This window comes from Parasteatoda tepidariorum, chromosome 10 (genome assembly GCF_982258835.1).
Source record: "Parasteatoda tepidariorum strain Cologne lab strain chromosome 10, Ptep-v5.0, whole genome shotgun sequence".
Classification (NCBI taxonomy): Eukaryota; Metazoa; Arthropoda; class Arachnida; order Araneae; family Theridiidae; genus Parasteatoda; species Parasteatoda tepidariorum.
In genome coordinates, this window is record NC_141764.1 from 79,132,882 (window position 1) to 79,153,595 (window position 20,714).

The 20,714-nt window shown below is 30.9% G+C and overlaps 1 protein-coding gene across 1 annotated transcript in view; it reads left to right on the forward strand.

The window, feature by feature from the left end:
- The window catches only part of LOC107443610 (uncharacterized), a 214,997-nt gene extending 203,676 nt beyond the window's left edge, over window positions 1-11,321 (forward strand). The window contains exons 9-10 of the mRNA XM_016057535.4: window positions 7,416-7,551; window positions 8,465-11,321. Of these exons, the coding sequence (XP_015913021.3) occupies window positions 7,416-7,551; window positions 8,465-8,871 (543 nt within the window). The 3' untranslated portion in view covers window positions 8,872-11,321. The remainder of the gene's footprint in view (window positions 1-7,415; window positions 7,552-8,464) is intronic.
- The last annotated feature ends 9,393 nt before the right edge of the window (window positions 11,322-20,714 follow it).

The following is a 20,714-nucleotide window of genomic DNA, read 5'->3' on the forward strand; positions in this document are numbered from 1 at the left end:
TGAATATAATACTCGTCGCCTTTTGACATACTCCAGCATTAGAGTGGAAACTCTTTACATATTTCTTTGTAGAATTAAGTAAAAAAAAACTCGCGAGTACCTTTAATTCTGAGCACTTCAAAACTATACCATGGAATTATTATTTATTTTTTTTAATTTTCTTTTCATTAAAGCTTTGGTTTTGTTAAACCACAAATGAATCGAAATAACTTCCGACTCAGAGTGAAGCATAACTTCAGCTTCAGTGACTTTTTCCGAGTAACCAAAAGATTCTCCTAAAACACTTCCAGTCGGCCATCTTCAAACAAGTGACCACATCCTAATGATGGTCTCAACCAACTGTAAGATAATCGCCTGAATGACCATTTTCACTCTGCTAGGCTCACGGCACCGAGAGTTTGTTCGACACAAACAATTAATCTGAGTGGAATCGGTGCTTAGTTCCGATTGACCGCAGTTTGACTAAAGTACACTCTAAGTGGTCAAGGGTACCCACGTCAGTATTTTTTTCCATATAGGACTTTGGTTATGCAATTCTGTTCCCTTTTCTTTGTTCTATATTCGAATGGCGCCACAGGATAGAACGTTTGCCCTTCCTTCCAGGAAACTTTTATGATCAAACACATGTGTTTTATAGTTTCATTATGTGTTATGAAGTTAATGCATTAAATTTAAAGCATACGTCTGGACCTTTGTTTAATGAGATTTTTTTTTAGATACAGTTAAATAAACTTATAGAATTGAATATTAGAGAAGAGTAAAAGAACGATAAATTTTTCGAGATGATCTTAATTTTACAAAGTTTAGGAGATATATTTGACTGAAAAGAACTCTTGGAAAAATTTGTTCTGCGTCAGACTATAATATCGATACTTTGAGCCACAATATCGTGCAAAGTTGCTACAACCTTAAAAAATGCAATTAAAATGAACTTCATATCCATTTAGTTGATACTCGGAGAAAAAATTCTGGTAAAATTACCATACAGTATGGTGATGACATTTCTGGTATAAAAAAAAAACATAATTCTGATTAACAAAACCAAAATATACGGTATTTAAATCATTCATTTGGTAATTTTTCCGTTCATATGGTAACGAAAACCGGAAATTCAAAATTTTTGTTCACATTTAGTGAAAAATACAAAAGTGAAAAATAAATTCAACATCAGAATAAATGATTTTTATACCATGCTCTAAGGTGTCATGGTAAAATTTCTAAATTTTACCTACCAAATTTTGCCACACAATATAAAACAGTATTTTACTGTTAATTTTTCCAAACCATTACCAAAGCAATTCGATAAAAATCACGGTGTCTTGGGATATTCATCCACTTTTAGATGCACGTGGATAAATTTTGTAAAAAAAATTTTCCGCACATGCGCTGTATAAAGCAACTACTTCAATTACTCTTATCTGGCGCAGTTTCTATTATTATTTTTTTTTAATTTTAAAGCAATAATTTCGTTATTAGTTTAAAATTGATTCAAACGCTTTGTTTAATTTTTTTTTAAATATTTAAGCTATAGCAAAAGTGGCACTAGATCTTGTATATATTTCGGACATTTACCAAAGGTCTAGTCATACTAGGTCTGGTTAAGTGCCATTGCCCGGTATACATTTGCCCGGTATATCCTACACTGATGTTTTTTTAAGGTCAAGTGCCATTGCCCGGTATACCCTACACTGATGTTTTTTTAAGGTTCAGTGCCACTGCCCGATATACATTTGCCCGGTATACCCTACACTGATGTTTTTTTAAGGTCAAGTGCCACTGCCCGGTATACCATGCACTGATATTTTTTTAAGGTCAAGTGCCACTGCCCGGTATACATTTGCCCGGTATACCCTACACTGATGTTTTTTTAAGGTCAAGTGCCACTGCCCGGTATACATTTGCCGGTATACCCTACACTGATGTTTTTTTAAGGTCAAGTGCCACTGCCCGGTATACATTTTCCCGGTATACCCTGCACTGATGTTTTTTTTAAAGTCAAATGCTATTGCCCGGTATATATTTGCCCGATACTCCAAACACTGATGTTTGTGCTAATCTATCCTCAGTAAGTATTAAAATATCGAATAAATGTAATTATATCCACGAATAAATTAATATCAAATCGGATGTAATAAATATTTCGGATTCACCAAAGCGACTAATTTGATTGTCAACATTCACCGGTGAAAGTCAACAACCACCGATTTCGGTCATTCATAGTAACATGCACATCATTTACATAATAACCTCATCAGGACGATTATTTCATACTTTGCCTAAATAGCATCCGGCATTTCAAAAAATAAAAATAATTGCGATGTTGGCGATGATCTCGTAAGGCGATAAAGAATCATGCATAGTACAGGTAAGGAAGATATTAACCTCGATGGAAAAGTGGATGAATAGCCCAAGGAACCAAAAATCACAGCTCTATTTGGTATTCCCATATATAGTCGAAAACACTGTAAATTTTACCATATCCTAATAGTTTTGAACATACATTTTTTCTCAGCGTAATATTAAATTATCGAAATATAATCTAATCAAGTTAAAGAGGACTTCATTTTTTCGTCAACTTGGCAGCATATTATGGTTGTAATAAATTTGTTCGATGTTATGGATCAACGCGATCCAAATTTTCTCACGATATAACATTTCCAGACGGATACAGAGTATGCATTGAGATGTTGCTGTGCAGTTCTAACCCAGGATCTATATACAATACATTTTAATAAATTATAGCGTGTATTGAACCCAAATCTCATTCAAATTTGCTGAATTCTTAATATGATGCCAAGGTTATCATATTGACACACTTCTTAAACTTTATGACGCTGTACCTGGATTCAGCTTGAATGAAAACATGATTCAATTTGACACGCTATCGAGGTTGCAGTAAATTTGTACTATTATATGGATCAAAGTATCAATGTTATGGTTCACGTTAAATTAATTTTTCAGAGTGCGCATACTAGGTATGTATTGTATCATGTCTGTCGCCTACACTGTAAAAATGACCGGCTCTCAAAAATTACCGTAAAATCCATTTTTAAGAGAACATGGCTACGGAACAAAGAAAACTGATATACCGTAATTTTGCAGTTATAATAACCGTAAAATCCATGAATCACTCTAATTAAATAAATATTACTGTAAAATTTATGGTATCATATTTTAGGGTAAAAATGAATTTGACTGTAAAATGGATTTTAAGGATGATGCACCCAAAGTCCCGGTACTCCATACCGTAATTTGATCAATACAGTTCCAAAACAATCATATGCCTGTTTTATGCTTCCTTTTTTGCGATTTTTCACGTTGTTTTGACTTTCTTTACATGCAGCGCAAAATTAAAGACCCATTTTATAAAATGTGATGCTATTTTTATTTAAATATGTTTAAATTACATTCATGAAAATGTTTAAAGCATGCAAAATAATATTTTATTTAGGAAATAAAATGGTACGTAAATGTACCATTGGCCCAACCAATGGACAAATCATTTAGTTGAACTCTAGATTTTTTTATAATATTTGTTTAACTTTTGTTTTACTTACAGAACTTGAAACTTGAATCCATCATAAAAACATATGATTAGTCTCAAATAGAATAATTAAGCAAAAAATTGATTAAAAAAATTAACGAATAATGGAATAATTGTTCAAAAATGTGAAGAAAATGGCCAGATAACATACATTATTGAGATAATATATTTATAGATCTAGAGATATAGTACTCCTTATTGTTTTAAACTTTTTTATTAACTCTTAACAACCAAGCTAAGAAGATTTCGGTATATTTGTTAAGTTTAAAATCAGTAAGAAAATACATAAAAACTCCATCCTGAGCTCGAGCCCATTACCGAAGATTTTTTTCAACAGCTAGTGGGCCCGAATCCGTGCCCAATTCGCACTTTCGGGCTTTGCCAGCCTCATTTCAGAATACAATTTTCTCAAAAAAAGTATCACTAAAGCCTGTTTTATTGCTGGTAGAAATTTGAATATGTTTCTAATAGTGTCGTTTTTCGTTTTTAAACTCTTCTTTGCTTTCTCTGAAACCCTAATGTTTTGATGCACTAGACTTCCTCAATAGTGATTTGAGATATTTCGATGCAGCTTTTGTGATCTTGATTTAATATTCTTAGAGACCCTCAATTGTATAATCTAAATACTTGTATACTCTTTTTTCAGTGTTTTCGAGGATCCCAAAAATTTATGCAGCAGTACATACTGCCTAACTTTCAAAAATATGTATTTTTTGATATGAAAAAGACTTACGTTTTCTGCATAAGTTATTGACTATTATTTAATTAAAAAAGTCTTTATTCTGAATTTAAAAAAAAGAAAAAAAAGAAAGAAACTGCATAATGTACTAGTAAAAAGCACCATGCAAAATAAAACTTTAAGAAAAAATTCCAATCACACGCTAAAAATATAATTTTGCGGTAAAATAAGACGCGGCAATCAGCTTTCTTCATAATTTTTGGAAAGAAAAAATTATTAAAAGCCGCCAGTTTCTTCCCACTCAAAGTACCAAATGCTTATAACTTAAATTATCAAAATAGATTTTTATCCAGTGTCAGTTAAAACTGAAACTACAAGGATTCAATATTATTTCAGACAAGAAATCAACGTCGGATGATGGAATAAAAATTGTGTGTGTTCAGTAGGCGAGCAATTTGATTGGATTGGATTGGCAACTGGCCAATCAGTTCACTTCGAAAGAAAAAGCGCCTGAGAGTGCGGTTAGATAATGAGGTTTCGATGCGAAGTGGTCTGAAATCGTCTGCTCCAAGTGATTATGGTTGCACTATCTATTTAAAGAACGTTACATACGGTGATGAATAACGGAAAACCCCTTGCCTTTTCTTGTCAGGAGAACCTTTTTTATCATTCATGTCCCATCATGTTGTAAACGTTTGATCATAAGGGGGGGACGAAGATTCATTTGAGTTTTATTTGAACTTTAAAAAGATTTGATTTTCAAAGCTGACATTTTATAACTAGTGAACTTTTCGATCTATATTGTAGTTATAATCACTAATGATAAAAACTCCATAGACTTATAATTTTGAACCAAACCCAAAAGACCAGGAAACTCCTAGATCAAGCATTGTGACTAATGCACCCAATGTTTGTATGTAATTATATAAATATATGCTTTGTGGCTGACAATTAAACTAACTGACATTTGCGTAACTAGGAAAGGAAAACCACGAACTACGCTCGCGATTAGTCCGTGAATAAGAGAATTCTAACACATAATTAGCTTACAACTGCTATTATTCTAGAAGCCGTATACGAGTCACTAGTAGCAGCCATGGATGCTATAAATTTACAAGTTTAATTGCGTTCATTTGATTATCAGATCAAATATTTAATCTTAAAATTAATTATTAAATCAAATTTTTTTATTAACAGATCAAATGTTTCAAATATTAGATAAAATGTTTCAATTATTAGGTCAAATGTTTGCGTTAATTTGATTAATAGATCAAATGTTTGCATTAATTTGATTATTAGATCAAATGTTTTGGTCTTAAAATTAATTATTAGATCAAAATCTTTTAATCATTAGATCAAATTGTTCAATTATTACATCAAATGTATGCGTTAATTTGATTACTAGATTAAATGTTTTGATTTTAAAATTAGCGAGTTAATATACTAGATTTTATATTGCAGTGATAGTAACTATATATTAGAAGTGGTTGAACATCCACGTTTAAGTTAAGTGGAAATTTCACAGTTCACTTCCATTTAACTATTATTTTATTTAATTTTTTTTTAATCCTAGTTATAGTAGTACAAATCTAAATGAATGGTTTTCAATTTATAATGTATTTATTATACTAAGCCTTAACTATTCAACAACAAAAAACTTCTTTTGATACACTTTTTTTTTAGAAATTAACTTGTCTCGAATATTGAACTTCAAGCATTATGGATTATGGACTTATTAAGAATTCCTGAAAATGTTTACTCATTTAGAGAAAGGTGTTTCTTAGCGCTTTTATAATTAAAAATGTGTTACGTATCACTAATAATTGTTCAGTTACATCAACACTTATTAAAATCACAGCCTGATTACCTGATCACAGGCTCAATGTGTATATGTGTTAAAATTATTCGCAGATTGTGATGCCCTGTTAGACATTTCTTGTCACATAAGTTCGCTACATATGATTGTCTGATCTTTAGAAAAAATGTTAGTGGCAATATTTTACTATACCGGTGTAAAAACGCATACTATGAGTACTATATTAAAAAAAATTCGACATTCTTCTGATATAACTCGATTTCGATTGTACTACTGATATCTCGATTAGAAATAAATAATCCTTTTTTTTTCTTTTTTTTTTTACTTAAGATTTTCCCTATTTTTCTGTAGTTTGCCATAGTTTCAAAATAAGGACTTTTACTCATTAGCAGTCAGTGTCCTTTTTTGAAAACAGATTCCTTTTCTTGAAAAAGACGAAATAGTAATATCAACTTTACTCACAATTTAATTTTTTCAAGCTGAAATTTTTATCGCCAATATTATATTTATTGAAAAATAATGCAGATATAAAAATGTGCAAATGTTTCTCCTTTTTTCCTTTTTTTTATATAAAAATGTGCAAGTGTTTCTCCTTTTTTGTAGCTAGCAGAAGATATTCAGTTTTTTTAAATGTAAAATGTTCATTGTTTGTTACTGTCCCGAGTACAGGGGTTCGTCTTGATTGGAGATTAACGAATTCAAAAAAAATTTTTAGCGGAATCTTCCAGAACATACAGCTATTTCTAGCACGCATTAACAGTTCAAATAACAGTGTAGTACACAACAAGACACAGGCTTTACAAACTCAGACGGGTCAGTGATATAATTCAGGTCAGAACGCAATTACAATCACAAGCAGACCTGGTCTGGTCTGTCTGGTAGAACTGGGCACGTGAGGCCGTGCAATGGCCCTTTTCCCATTCATCATGAAGTAGAGGATGCATACGAAGAGAACTGGTTACAAAAATTGGAGAAGTCCAAAATGAGTTGAGGAGTCACAAGCAGGCGAAACGCACTCCTATTTATATAGACTTGGCGAGGAAACCCTGGATTCTCGTATAACTCCGTAAATTTTCCAATAAAACCGAATTTTCCGGAACTATCATTATGTCTCCAGAATGATCGCCAAATATCTCTAAGATAATTGCCAAGTTTGCAAAAGTGTAAAATAACCGAGTCTTCCGCAAGAAATGCATAAGGCATTATTTTTTCTCACAATTACGTTAGAATTGCGAGATTTTTTAGCAATGTTTCTAATGAAACTGTTTATTTATGGTCCATCTGTGAAATTTAGGGTCCACCCACAATTGAGTTCTTAATTTAGTTGCAAGCAAATTATATCCAGAAAGTATAACCATATACTTTTGTTGTTGCAGGCAGATTGTGGTGATTATCTAGGAATGTCCTATGGAAGAAGGAAGAGATCAGCTCCACCAGAAGATAGTCATACTCTGACAGTTACTAATGAAGTAACGGTTATGGATGAAGATCATCGTGTGCCGAGAGCAGCTGGTAATTATTGCATAATAAAAGCCATCTTTTCAATGTAAACAAACAAATAAAAACACGAATTCATTGAGACAATCTTATAGCGACAATTATTCTTCAGTTGTTGTTGTTGTCGCAGGCCATTTTTTTTTTTTTTTTTTGCTTATGCCACAATTCAGCAGCCAATCAGGTTCAACATACACGCGTAACGTAGCCTGTAAGTATTTGATTGAATTTGATCAGAAATTTGATTCTCAGTGGTTACTGGCAACTGCCCTGGCCTATCATTAACATGCTGCGGCCCTCGGCCTTTCCAATCGGCCACGGCCAGATTTCGTAGTGGCCATCTTAAGTGTTTAAGGTTTCAAAATGGGGAGAAAACTTTCCAACCTTGTCCCAGCTCACAACCTGCTAGTCGATCCTGATCACCTTCTTGTTTGATTTGGCTCTTCTTATAAGCAGCTGCTCGTTGATCGGGACTTTCTGCAAATATATGGGGAACTGACGCGACGGGGCCTTCTGGACCTCGTTTAGGCTTTCCTTCTCCAGGGGGATGTGTAACAACAACAGAAATTTGATTCAACGTGATAATAATCCGAGTGTAATTGTTGTAACTTTAACACGCCCTCCACAACTATGTGATTTCAGAGGTATTTTTCTTCGCCAATCCAACAATACAAACAACTCAGTTTTTCGCCAAAAAGGTAAACTACATACCAAATACATGGTTTTTCTTTTCCACGGTTTCTTTTATTTTCCATTGTTAGCAAATAATCGTGTTGTTTGGTGCCATTTTTCGGTTTTGCCGATTTTCGGTGCCATTTTTCGTTCTTTTTTTTTTTTTTTTTTGCCTAATGTTTATGTTTGTAACTGAAACTATGATTTAATACTCTAACTAATACTTTATGATTTAATACTATGATTTATTGTTATATAGGACAAGGAATTGTCGAAGCAGAGTTTCCACCACCCAAAGCAACTCCTCTTCCCAATTCCTCAGCTACTGTAACTTCAGGTATCACAGGTCTACCAATTCCTCTTGAGTACCTAATAGGCGGGGCAGCTTTGGTCATATCGCTTTTGGTTTCTGCCTGCGTCAATGTATTTCTCCTGCTTTTCATACGGCGTCGAATGGACAGAGGAAACGACAGAGAAAGTGTGAGCACGGCATCTGTACACGATTCCCCTTTTGTGGATTCCTTTTATCGAAGCAGCATGTACGATCGGTACAATCCTAAATACGATCGTACAGATTGGAAATACGAATCGAGAGAGATTCTGTATCCTCCAATGCCAATCAGACACGCCAGAACCAATCGCAGATCTCACAGTTTTCGATACTAATCATGGTGAATAATTGGGAAATGTTTTCATGAACTGAATAATAGGGTGCTGCTGTGATGTAATTCGAAACAGAAATGTGTTATTTAGTTGACTAAATAGCATCAATCTATGCATGAAGAATGATCCAGTACTGCAGTAACACACTTGGGAGGAAGGTATAGTGCACACCATCGTGATTGAAAATTGCATATCGACCCATACTTGGAATTGTCATCGTACACCGTTAGAGGTGCTTTTCTTTTATGGACTGACTGCACAGTACTTTCATTCACGTAAATTATCTTAATTTTATAAAATTGCATGTTTTCTTAATAATTGGGTATAATATAAAAAAAACACAACTACTTCCACTTAGTAGGAATAACATTTACCATGACGCAATGCTAAATTCTATGCCACTATCCACATAAATCAATTATTAATCAAAAATCGAATATCAAATACTTTTCTTTATAATGCAATAAAATCTGGCGAGCAGCTATTTAAACGATCAAACACTTCGTTTGTTTATTTGTGGCTTGAAGTTAGGCTCGCAGAAAATGCCGTTCATGGGTTAAATTTAGTAGGAATAACACAACCTGTGACGTAGGCTATAGTATACCCAATTATCGTCGAAATCAGAATTTGAATTGTCATTCAAATTAGCCCAATTTAGCCATTTTTCAGTAGCCAGAAAAACCTGCTCGGCAGTAGTTTATTTACTTGCCGACAATTTTGTAGAACTCGTCAATTTTTTCTCCAAATCAATGAACTACAATAGAACAGCTGTTTCTAATCTAATTTGAATTCAATTTTCGACTATTTGTTAGGAAACATAAAATTAGATAGTTCAGATGAATAAAGATACTGGTTCAAATGCTTGCGAACAGCCTGCTCATAACAGGACAGTACGTGTGATGATGGCCATGCGTTGCTATGCAATTCTCAATCTTTATGGTGATTCTCAATTTTACCTTACCTTTAAGTTTGTATTCGCTATTATCACCCTATTCAACATTATATTTCTGAGATTCTTTGCGAGAAACCAGATAACGGACAGCCTCAATTAAACCGAAATTATGGGCAAATTTAGTGAGGATTATTTTAAAATTTTAAGAGTTTTAGGTTTATGAGTTAAAAGCTTAAAAATGTATTTCGGAGCACTTCCGCAATGGAAAATAGAAAGCCACAGTTTCAATGCTTTAATTTTGAGACTGATCTAGATCTTTAAACTATGAGTTCAATCTTGTCTGAAGTAATCACATGGGCTTTAGAACGGTTAAATATTTTAAAAGTAAAACTTTTCAAAAATCGCCCATTTGACGAAATTTTTAGACTTATATGACAATTAAAATAAATGAATAATTCTTAATTTTGCACATTTTTTTAAACTCAAATAATGCAGTGTTGTAGTAACGCTTTAATATTAAAAAACTAGATCTCAAATGATTTTCACTTTCACAAAACTGTGGTTTTTCGTAACATTGACGTCTTGCATCATTTTCAGTACATGCATAGAGAACACTGGCCAGAGACAGGCTAAATTTGACCTGAATAACTCTTGCAAACTCGCTGCAGTTATAAAAAAAAGCATATTATTCGCAAAAAAAAGAATTATTTCACATGAAAATAGAACTATCGAAAAACAGTCTTAAAATGAAAACTTAAAATTACGAAGGTATTTTCCATCACGAGATCTTTATTCTTATAAACTCGCGTCAAATGAAGCAAAAAAGAGACAGAGGAAGAGATTACTGAATATTTTTAAAAGAACAAAAACTTAATAAAAGGCGATTAAAACAGTTCCCTATTCGAATCTCGTCAGCGAGCAAAATTACAAGTACAGACAGATGCAGAGAGATACAGAGAATGAAAGAACATACATGCCTTGTTCGGGATTCGAACTTAAAACCTTTCTGATGCTTTCCGTCAGCTCATTCCACATACCGGTCGGCCTAAGAAAAATATTAACTGAATGCCTACTTCATAAAACATTTTTTTACGCTTTTAGCGCAAATTTTCTCCAAGCAGTAGTGAAATTGAAGATACTATATGATTTAATTTCAAGCGAAATTATAGAATTTCCCAACACTTGAAAACATCATAGCATGATTATTCTAGTTTTTTTATATATATCTAACGCCTGAGTTATTGTGTGCATCAAAACTATTTTTATTCAAATTTATTAAACCAAGAATAAAATAATGCATAAATTTTCTTAACTCTGGAAAAATCTTCCGAAAAAGCGTGAAAGTAAGCAACTATAATAAATTACTACCGATTTAAGCAAATTAAAGCGTGATTGTTTCATTACTTTATTTATATCATGTATGTATTTATTTCATAAAACCATTTGTTTTCTTTATTCATATTTTATTAAACTTTATTAACTGTGAGGTTCTGTGCATGAAACATGACTATGTGTATGATTTATGTATGTTCATTTGTAAATAAACTAATTCATAAAAGTGTCTTTGTTTTCGATTTACTTTTTATTCAATGAGGCAATTCTTTGCATTTATTAGTGCGAATTGAAGAGCTTGAGGTAATATAGAGATATTCCACACTTGGCCCTAAGTAGACATTTTTCTAGAAAACTTCTTATTGGTACTATTTTCTGCTAGGTCCTTAACACGTTTTGAAAATTTTCACTAGAGGGAAGCACAATATGTGACAATTTTTGTACTTATTAGCGCGAATGGAAGAGCTTGAGGCAATATAGAGATATTCCACACTTGGTCCAAAGTAGACATTTTTCTATAAAACTTCTTCTTTGTACTATTTTCTGCTAAGTCCTTAATAAGTTTCCAAAATTTTCACTAGAGGGAAGTACAAAACACACTTTTATCAAAAACGCTCTTGCAAAATATTCTCCTGAAAATGTGGCTTATCATTATATTTCTCCAAGCCCTTCAGTTATTATATCATTAATACTAAAGTTAAAAATGTGTGCAATGTTTTATCATCCATGATTAATCATTAAATAAATAAATTCACAAAATTTAATCCAGAAAATATTTTCTTATTAAAAAAAACTTTTGTACTGTCTTTTATAAAAACCCTATATTAACTCAATTCAAAATTAATTTCTTTTAAAATACCTTTGCTAAGGGGAAAAAACAAGATAATGGATATGCTTTTTTTCTCGACCATGCTTGAAAAAACAATGAGATTCTACGAAAACAATTCCTACGCTTATATTTCAAAATTTATTTGTTTAATATCATCTTCCAAATTAAATTTTCATAAATACTTATAAAAAAATTTCTTTCAATTATTCATAAAACCAATAAATATAAATTGCTTAGGAAAACAAACTCTTATTTTTAATTTTTTTTTTTAAATATTTGAAGGATCCTTTTTTTATTTAACTAGCAGTACTTAAAGAGAAAAGTTTTGTTGAAAAGCTGAAATATTCTGCTTAATGAGTCTCAAGTATACAGAATCAGATATAACTATAAGAAGGATAAAATTCTGATGTAAAATTAAAATCAAAAAACTTTATAAACAACTAAATTCAACTCTTAGTCCAGTTTTAGCAATCTTAATCGGGTAAGGCAGTGAATTTAGTTCTTTTTGATTCTTTCAAAATTATGTCTAACAGACACCTACTTCCAAGTTTGTTTTTTTAAAAAAATATAAGGGGCCAAGTTAGTTTTAGTTTCAATGAGAAATCCTCCAATTGTACATCCTTTTTAGGCTATCCATAGCTTATCTAATATCTAACTTAGAATTCTGATTTCTTTACAGGATTTTAACGTGAGCACAACGACATTATTTAAATGCAAATACTTTTGTGCAAAGGATTTTATAATTTTCTTCAGAGATAAAGCCGAAATCAATAAAAGAAATGATTACCTGACCAGTTGCTTAGTGTAACGCTCTTAAAACAATTGGATAATTCCAAGATTCAAAGGTTAAAGCTTGCACGAAAAAATACCACACACAAATTTCTACATTTTAAGCTCACATGCTTCGTTTAATACACTTCCCGTGCTTAGCCTATCCCACCATCCTTCTGATTTTGACTCAAAGAGGGTGTAAAAGTGTGAACGTGAACATTAATTATATTCTTATTACGTATTTAGTATTCCATCTTTTGGCAACAGCAGTTCTTGTGTACGATATAGATTTTGAGTTTTTAGAATAACGGTGTGCATAAATTTTAATAAAAGTGAACAGTAAATGAACTGCTTTTGTTTTGTTTTTCCTTTCTAAGTTGTTTCTTACATTATGAGGCTCCCTTTCACCTCCGTACAATTATATGGAATAGAAATAATGTCAGAAGAACTACAAACAAACAGTCTCTTTTTTAAGAAACAAGAAGAAAAAAAATCAGAAAAAGTATGAACGAGCTTTGTAAAACAAAAATGATTCTGATCTGTTAGAAAATTGTATAAAGCGTGATTTTCTTAAAAGCAGTAACTTAAAATCCGGACAACATAAAACTGGGGTTCCATTTTTTAAATATTTTTACTTGTCCTTTAAAAATATCTTTACCTATTTTTCCATATTTTCTCTATATTTTTAACTTAAATAAATATAATGATGATAAAATTAAATAAATGAATGATTAAGATTCATCATCATTCATCCCCGTTATTTTGGTAGTGTTTTTAATTCACATTTGTAGAAATAATAAGCCGATAGACTTCAGCAGGCTTTATTTACTGGAGTATGGTGTAAACAAAAGTCTCACCAACTCTCCCTGCTGGAGGGGGGTGGACTAATATCAAGACAGTAGTGGCGAAAGTTATGTTGGCATCATCGTACAGCAAGAGACATGCGAAAACAATCGCTCCTGCTTTAAATACTAATAGACAAAAAGGTGAAAAGGCTCAATTCGTACATACCTTGTAACTCTACGCATCATCGATAATCATTTAATGCTTCCTAATATGGAAGTGAAAGAGGGAAAGATTTTAAAAATAACTTCTCCTTCGAAATATAAATCTAATTATAATTCAATGTATGTTTTCAGCCTTGAAGTCCCAAAATAGAAAATCTCTACACCTATTCTTTATCAAAGACATTTTATGAAAACGAAAGAGTTTTAATGCTTTTATCAATACAAAAGTATTTCTAATTTTTGTATTACATATATATAGAGAGATAGATATCAAATAGTATGTTATGTATTCTTTTTTTTTAAACTTTTTTCCCCTTAATTTTGAGAGATTTTTTTTTGCTTGTTTAATCAATTCCAGTTCATGATAGTGTCACAAGAAATCACGTAGAACTGTCCTTAAGTTCACAAAATTAGAAGAGTTATTTTCGGTCCCCATCCATCAAACAGTTCCAATTTTTTCTTAAGCCCACTGAAGTGCCAGATAACACTTGAATGAAGGAAGAAAAAAAAAGCAAGATGGGTCTAATGCAATACTGAAAACCTTTCCAAGTGCTTAGGTTCTTCAAATCTGGAGATTTTGTTTTCTATATTTACCTTTGAAGAGATTAATAATCAATCGTTCAAAGTTTTATTTTCATTACACTTGCCGAATTCCCGTCTTTCATACGCGAATGGCAAAATAAACGTAAATAATGAATTGGAATTCAGTAACTGTACGCAACTATGCACAAACCTCCTCTCAGTTTCCACTGGCAATGAAACTGGTTTTGATGCTTTCAATCTCACTTTCTCCGTTAATAATTCGTCAAGTTTTGAAGACTTCGCGTAATTTATTTGCAAATTTTTAACATAGACTTCTATTTTTCTATAAAATTTATTCTAGTACGGCATATTCTGAGAAAAATAAATTGTTTTACATCTGTCACCATAACGTAAGCATCTTTGTATCTTACAATTAAAAATTTATTCGATCATTATTAAATGAATTAATAAAATCATCAACAAACGTTATGTAGCTATAGAATATCTTTGATAATAAAGTTTTGTGCACTCAGCAACAGGATATTAAAAATTTTGAATCTTATAATTCAAAATTTGTTCTCTTACCTATAAGTCAATATAAGATATTGTTAACAAGTGCCATATACTCTGAAATACATTATTTAATAATTTGTTGAATAATTATGTATTATCTAATGATGACATGACCACAAGTGTATTGTGATTACTGCAGTGTTTATGGAACAAATTTTTAAATGAGAACACTAAAAAATGCATTACATTTAGTTACCGTGAACTTAAAACATCTTCTGGTGTGCTGATTAAATTTTGATTTTAAGTAGTCCTGAACAACGTCTGACTTATTCGATTTCTTTAGATTCAATTAAATATTAATTTTCAATTTTCTTTTATTGTTTGTATCAATAGAATTTCTAATGATTGACGCAGTTTTCTGATTTGGCACACGATTAACACATTGCCGATCGATATTGTTGCCGTTTTTATTTCCATATTCAGCACTCAGCTGATCGATATTGTCGCAGTTTTTACTCTCACATTTCTCTTTCAACCGATCGATATTTTCGCAGTTTTTACTCCCACATTCATCACTCAGCCGATCGATATTTTTACAGTTTTTACTCCCACATTCATCACTCTAAGCCGATCGATATTTTTGCAGTTTTTACTCCCACATTCATTACTCTGAAGGCCTGGTTTCTTAGGACAAGCGTCTTATCTGGACGTCAGCGTTAAGTTGACGTTACCCTGACGCCAACAAAATACTGGTTTGTTAGCTCAAGGCCTGGTTTCTTAGGAGAAGCGTCTTAACTGTGCGTCAGCGTCAAATTGATATAATTTTGACGCCATAAAAATACCTTTTTGTTAGCTCATCGTGAGCAGTCGGTTCAACACTTAGAGGAGATATTAGGGTAGAGAGAGCCAGTCTATTGTTTGGGCTCGGAAAACTTGTTCAAAGATGGGGGTTACCTTTTTGGCGGAAGATTTATAGCTGGCGGTCGCGCCGTACAGGAATATTTTTAGGAGTACCTAAAGATTTTTCTCTCTTTTTTTATTTTATTTTAAATGCTTTCCCAATTTTATTCGTGATTGTAAGAAATAAGTTTTCTAATAAAAATACATTATAATAAGTGCGCTACATTTAATTATTTGCTTTTAATTGCTGCATTGCTTTAATTGCTTTGCTTGTAATTGCTTTTAAAGCTATTAACATATTAGTTAAGCATGATTTTACCAAACAATGAAATAAAAATAATGATTTTTTGAATCGAAGATGCATTTGAAAGTATGTAAAATATAAAGAAACAATTGCAAATGATTATATGTATTAATTATTTATTTTTTTCAAAAGGTCATAAAAGATAAGAATCTTTTTCTATCAAATGAATCCGCAGTAAAATGCTTAGAGCATAACACACTATTATTAGATGCTGTGAATTCTTCTCTGTGGACATTTACTTCCAATACTTTTCGTTTTATCTCATCTTTAGGAAATCTACGTATAAACAGTTAGCTATTAATACTGGGTGGTTTTAAAATTATTATTAGACAAATAAAATAATAAAGAAGCATGCTGAAAATTACGCAACAATTTTTTTCAAAATTAAATTGAAGTTGAAACTATTAACTGAAATGATTTGAAAAAAAATCTCATAATACACTACACATTTAGTATCTGATTTTTAAAATGCAGAATATGTGTGAATAAAAAATTTTGCGAGTTTATATTTGAGTTAAATAATTACGTAAATTGTTACTAAGAACAAAGTAATTTAAAAGAAAATGTGTGTCTTCTATTAGTACAAAGAAGAATTATTAATTCAGGTTCAGATCGATGGGTCAGCTTTTTCATGAAGTAAAGGCGGGCGGTACGCAATGCTAACCACATTGTCGCTATTATGACTGTTGATCATTAAATTGTGCTAGCTTAACCTTTATGACTTTCAGGCACTAAACGGGCTATTGTTCAATACCTCTGGGGGTACCGATCCAGGAGTTTCCTTGTCTTCTGCATTGGTTCAAAATTACAAGACTACGGCGTTAAACATTGGTAGTCGTAAACCCAAAAATTGGGTCGGCTGTTCAACGGCGGTCATAAAATAAAATAAAATAAAAAACGGGCTATTGTGGGAAAGCTTTGCTTTACTTATCTTTTATTTTTTCTTAATTTTTATTTATTATAAAAATATTTAGTTAAATTTTTGAAACATATTACCCTAACATTTATACATACTTTAAAATGAAAGCCTTTTATAATTAATTTTAATCAATGCTTAATTTTTCTTATTTAGATCACATATATTAATTAAAAAAATTAAACAGGACAGCTAAAATAGCAATTTTTAATTTTTTCATTAATATATTATATATATATATATATATACAAGTATATACTGGTATGCAATTAATCTTTTGCGCAACTTTTTTGTGGTTTTAGTGTTATTCATAATTTTTCTGATAAAAACAAAATGTTTTGTTTTATTTTTAAAATAAATATTAATATTTTTACATGCTGCACAATTTGGAATTCTAGTTTGCCTGCCATGCGATAATAATTTATTTCAAACAATGCATACAATTAAAATTTTAGTGAGTTAAGATAACATAATAAAAGAATTTAAATTTAAATAACAAATTTTGCTTTTGTTATTTGTCACTTAATTTTATTTTTAAAAAAAAAAATAAGAGCATACTATCTACCTGCTTGAAATATTGAAAGTTCTCGACTTAATTAACAATTAATCTCGACTTAATAATCAAAAAAATAATTATTCACTCTTTATTTTTAGAAATCAAAATAAAATACCTATAATAATAATAAATAGCTACTCCTTTGACAATCTTATAACAATTATTTAATAATAGGGCCTATTATTAATAATATAACCTATAATAACCTAGTTAATATTTTTCTCAATAATAAGTGTACAGTAATAAATATAAAACTTCCTACATAAATATGAATATCCAAACAATTTTTCCTACATAATAAAAAAAGTACTCTTCGACTTATAAATTTTATTTAAAAACTTAATTTTTAAAAGATAATTTTATTTTTTATCCAAAAAACTATTTTTTACATGAAATGTACTTTTATATCTTTTTAAGTCTGTACAACTAAAATATATAATTAAATTCGCTTGAAATTATTAAAAAAACATTATTTTAATGCATCATTATAAGTTATAGAGCGAAAATAAAATGCGATTTGTTTGTAAACATTGGCGTGAAAAAAATGCGCCAAATCCGATGCGCGTGCTCATCAAAAAAGGAGTAAAAATATCAGAATATTTATATCAATATGAAATTTAATTGTAATGAAAATACCTATAAATGTTAATTACATTATAATCTATTAATTTGAATAAAAATATAAAAAAATAATAGCTATTTTGCTAGTTAAAAACCAATTAAATTCATTTCATAACCTGACATGCTAACATAAAAATTGCAAATAAATGCTTGTAAGTGAATATAAAAGTATAAAAATATTATTTGTGAAATGTGAAATGTCCTCCTTGAACGAATTTTTCGTCTCACCCGTATGCACAGCAGTATACTACCATTTTTTTTAAATTTTATAGTTCAAAACGCAGCTCATCAATCCACCTCCATAGTAAAAGACTGGGGATAGGGTTTACTGGAGGAAAAGTCGTCCAGGAATCACGTGACGATGTTCTTTGCAACGAGGGATGGGGGACTGGTTCTCTCTACCTAAATTACTCCTCTAAGGTTCAACACAGACATTATCTTGCATTGCACATGCGTTAATATCGTAAACAAATATTTATTTTGAATTTGCATTGATTTTGTGATTTTCGACCAGTGCTTTAAAGAACAAGTAATGACTTTGTCCAAGAAAAAACACATTACAGCTCAGTTAAATGAACAAAAAGAAGAAAACGAAGCTATGCTTAATGTTAAAATTAAAAACTTGACTGATTTCAATGCTCTGTTGTTGGCTGTTGTCCGCCATTGCTCCTGTTGTTAACGTCACGTTGTAATCCAAATGCAGTTGATTTGGACGGCAGTTGTCGTTCAAGCTGAGCGTTCGATGACGTATGCTGTCAAACTCATAAATTAACCAATCAGAGGTAAACGTTCGTTTCAAGCTGACGCCGACGTTTCCTAAGAAACCAGGCCTTAAGCCGATCGATATTTTTGCAGTTTTTACTCCCACATTCATCACTCTAAGCCGATCGATATTTTTGCAGTTTTTACTCCCACACTCATCACTCAGCCGATCGATATTTTTGCAGTTTTTACTCCCACATTTATCATTCAACCGATCGATATTTTTGCAGTTTTTACTCCCACATTCATCACTCTAATTCGATCTATATTTTCGCAGTTTTCACTACCACATTCATTACTCTAAGCCAAGGCCGGATTAACCATTAAGCACACTAAGCACGTGCTTAGGGCACCAGAGGATAGGGGGGCACCACAAAGCCTAACTAAATGTTCGCAGTACATATTTTTTTTTTTTTTTGTTGACACATTGATAATAAATTTATTACTTTGAAGCTTCCATTTTAAGAGTAGATAACAACCATTTCTAAGTACGAAATTTCACATAATAAAAAAAAAAAACGATAGGTGTTTTGTATCAAAAATTTTCGGTCTTATAATGAAATTAGGTAATGAATTTCTGTGCGATAAAAGCTCTCTTTATTTATCCATTACAATGATTTCATAACATACTGCTACGACAGAATATTTTTCGAAGTTGTAGCAAGTTAATACTCCGGCAATTTGATATTTTTATGAAAAAAAATTTGATTTACAAAATTTTGATGCAATGGTTTGATGATGTAAAAAATGTGATTTTTGACGTGAAAGAAAATTTATGTTGTGCATGTTTGCAGTTTTTGTGCATGTTTTTGTTTATACTACATAAAATATTTGCTTATACTATATTTTTAATTATATTCTCATTGCAACTGGAAAAGGAGTCATCAAATTACGTAAAGGTTGTGTTACAAAAATTTATTTCAAAAATGTACGTCAAATAATTTTTTTTATTCACTAAATTAAGAAAAAGGAGCTGTGTTTAAGTATCATTTTTCGAAATTTCTTTGTGGAGGAGAGGTTAAATTTGAGAAAAATATGACCACACACTTCGCATCACTTAAGTGATGCGAAGTGTGTGGTCATATTCATAAAATCATAATTGTTTTTTTTTTTATCTATATATATCAAATATCGAAATTAGATTTTAAGATTTAAAATATATACTACGTAATATGAATGCAAGCAGCAAGCAGCTAGTTTTTGAATAAGGAAAGAAATATAGGTTCCTTAGAGTCTTGTATAAATACAAATGTTATAAAAGTTGAGCACAAAAGATGTGTAAATTCTCAATGTGAACCGGATGTTCGTTAACGGTGAAAAATACGTTAAGAAGAGTACCCATTAAAACTAATTTAATTTTGAAAGCAAATGTATAAGAAATAAGTAGCAATAAAATCAAATTTTCAACCATTGAATTTTGTTTAGTGCAAGTAAACTATATTTTGTGCATCTTATAACGAAATTTGTAAAAATTATAATTAAGAAATAAGAAAAGTACTGAAAATTTCAAATTAAAAATAAATAGCAAATTTAAGAAAATATTTTTATTAATTGAATTTTAAAATATGTTTAATAACTAATAAGTGAAATCCTTAATGATAATGATTATATATATGTATACAATACATGTGTGTAATTTCATCAACTTTTATTATGATGATAATTTGAACATGTAAATATTTTGAATATAATAATATTATTTCTGTCACTAAAAATTTTTTTTAATAGTTGTGCTTAATTTTTACTTGTAGCTCGTGTGTAAATCAGATTGAAATAAATAAATAATTAGTTAAGGTATTTCCATTATCCATTTAACTTTTTATTAAAATAAAAATTGGTCATTCTGCATAAACGAGTGGGAAAAATATTGTTGTTCCCTGTGTATTTTATTATAAGTAACAGACTTCTGAGAAACGTGGTT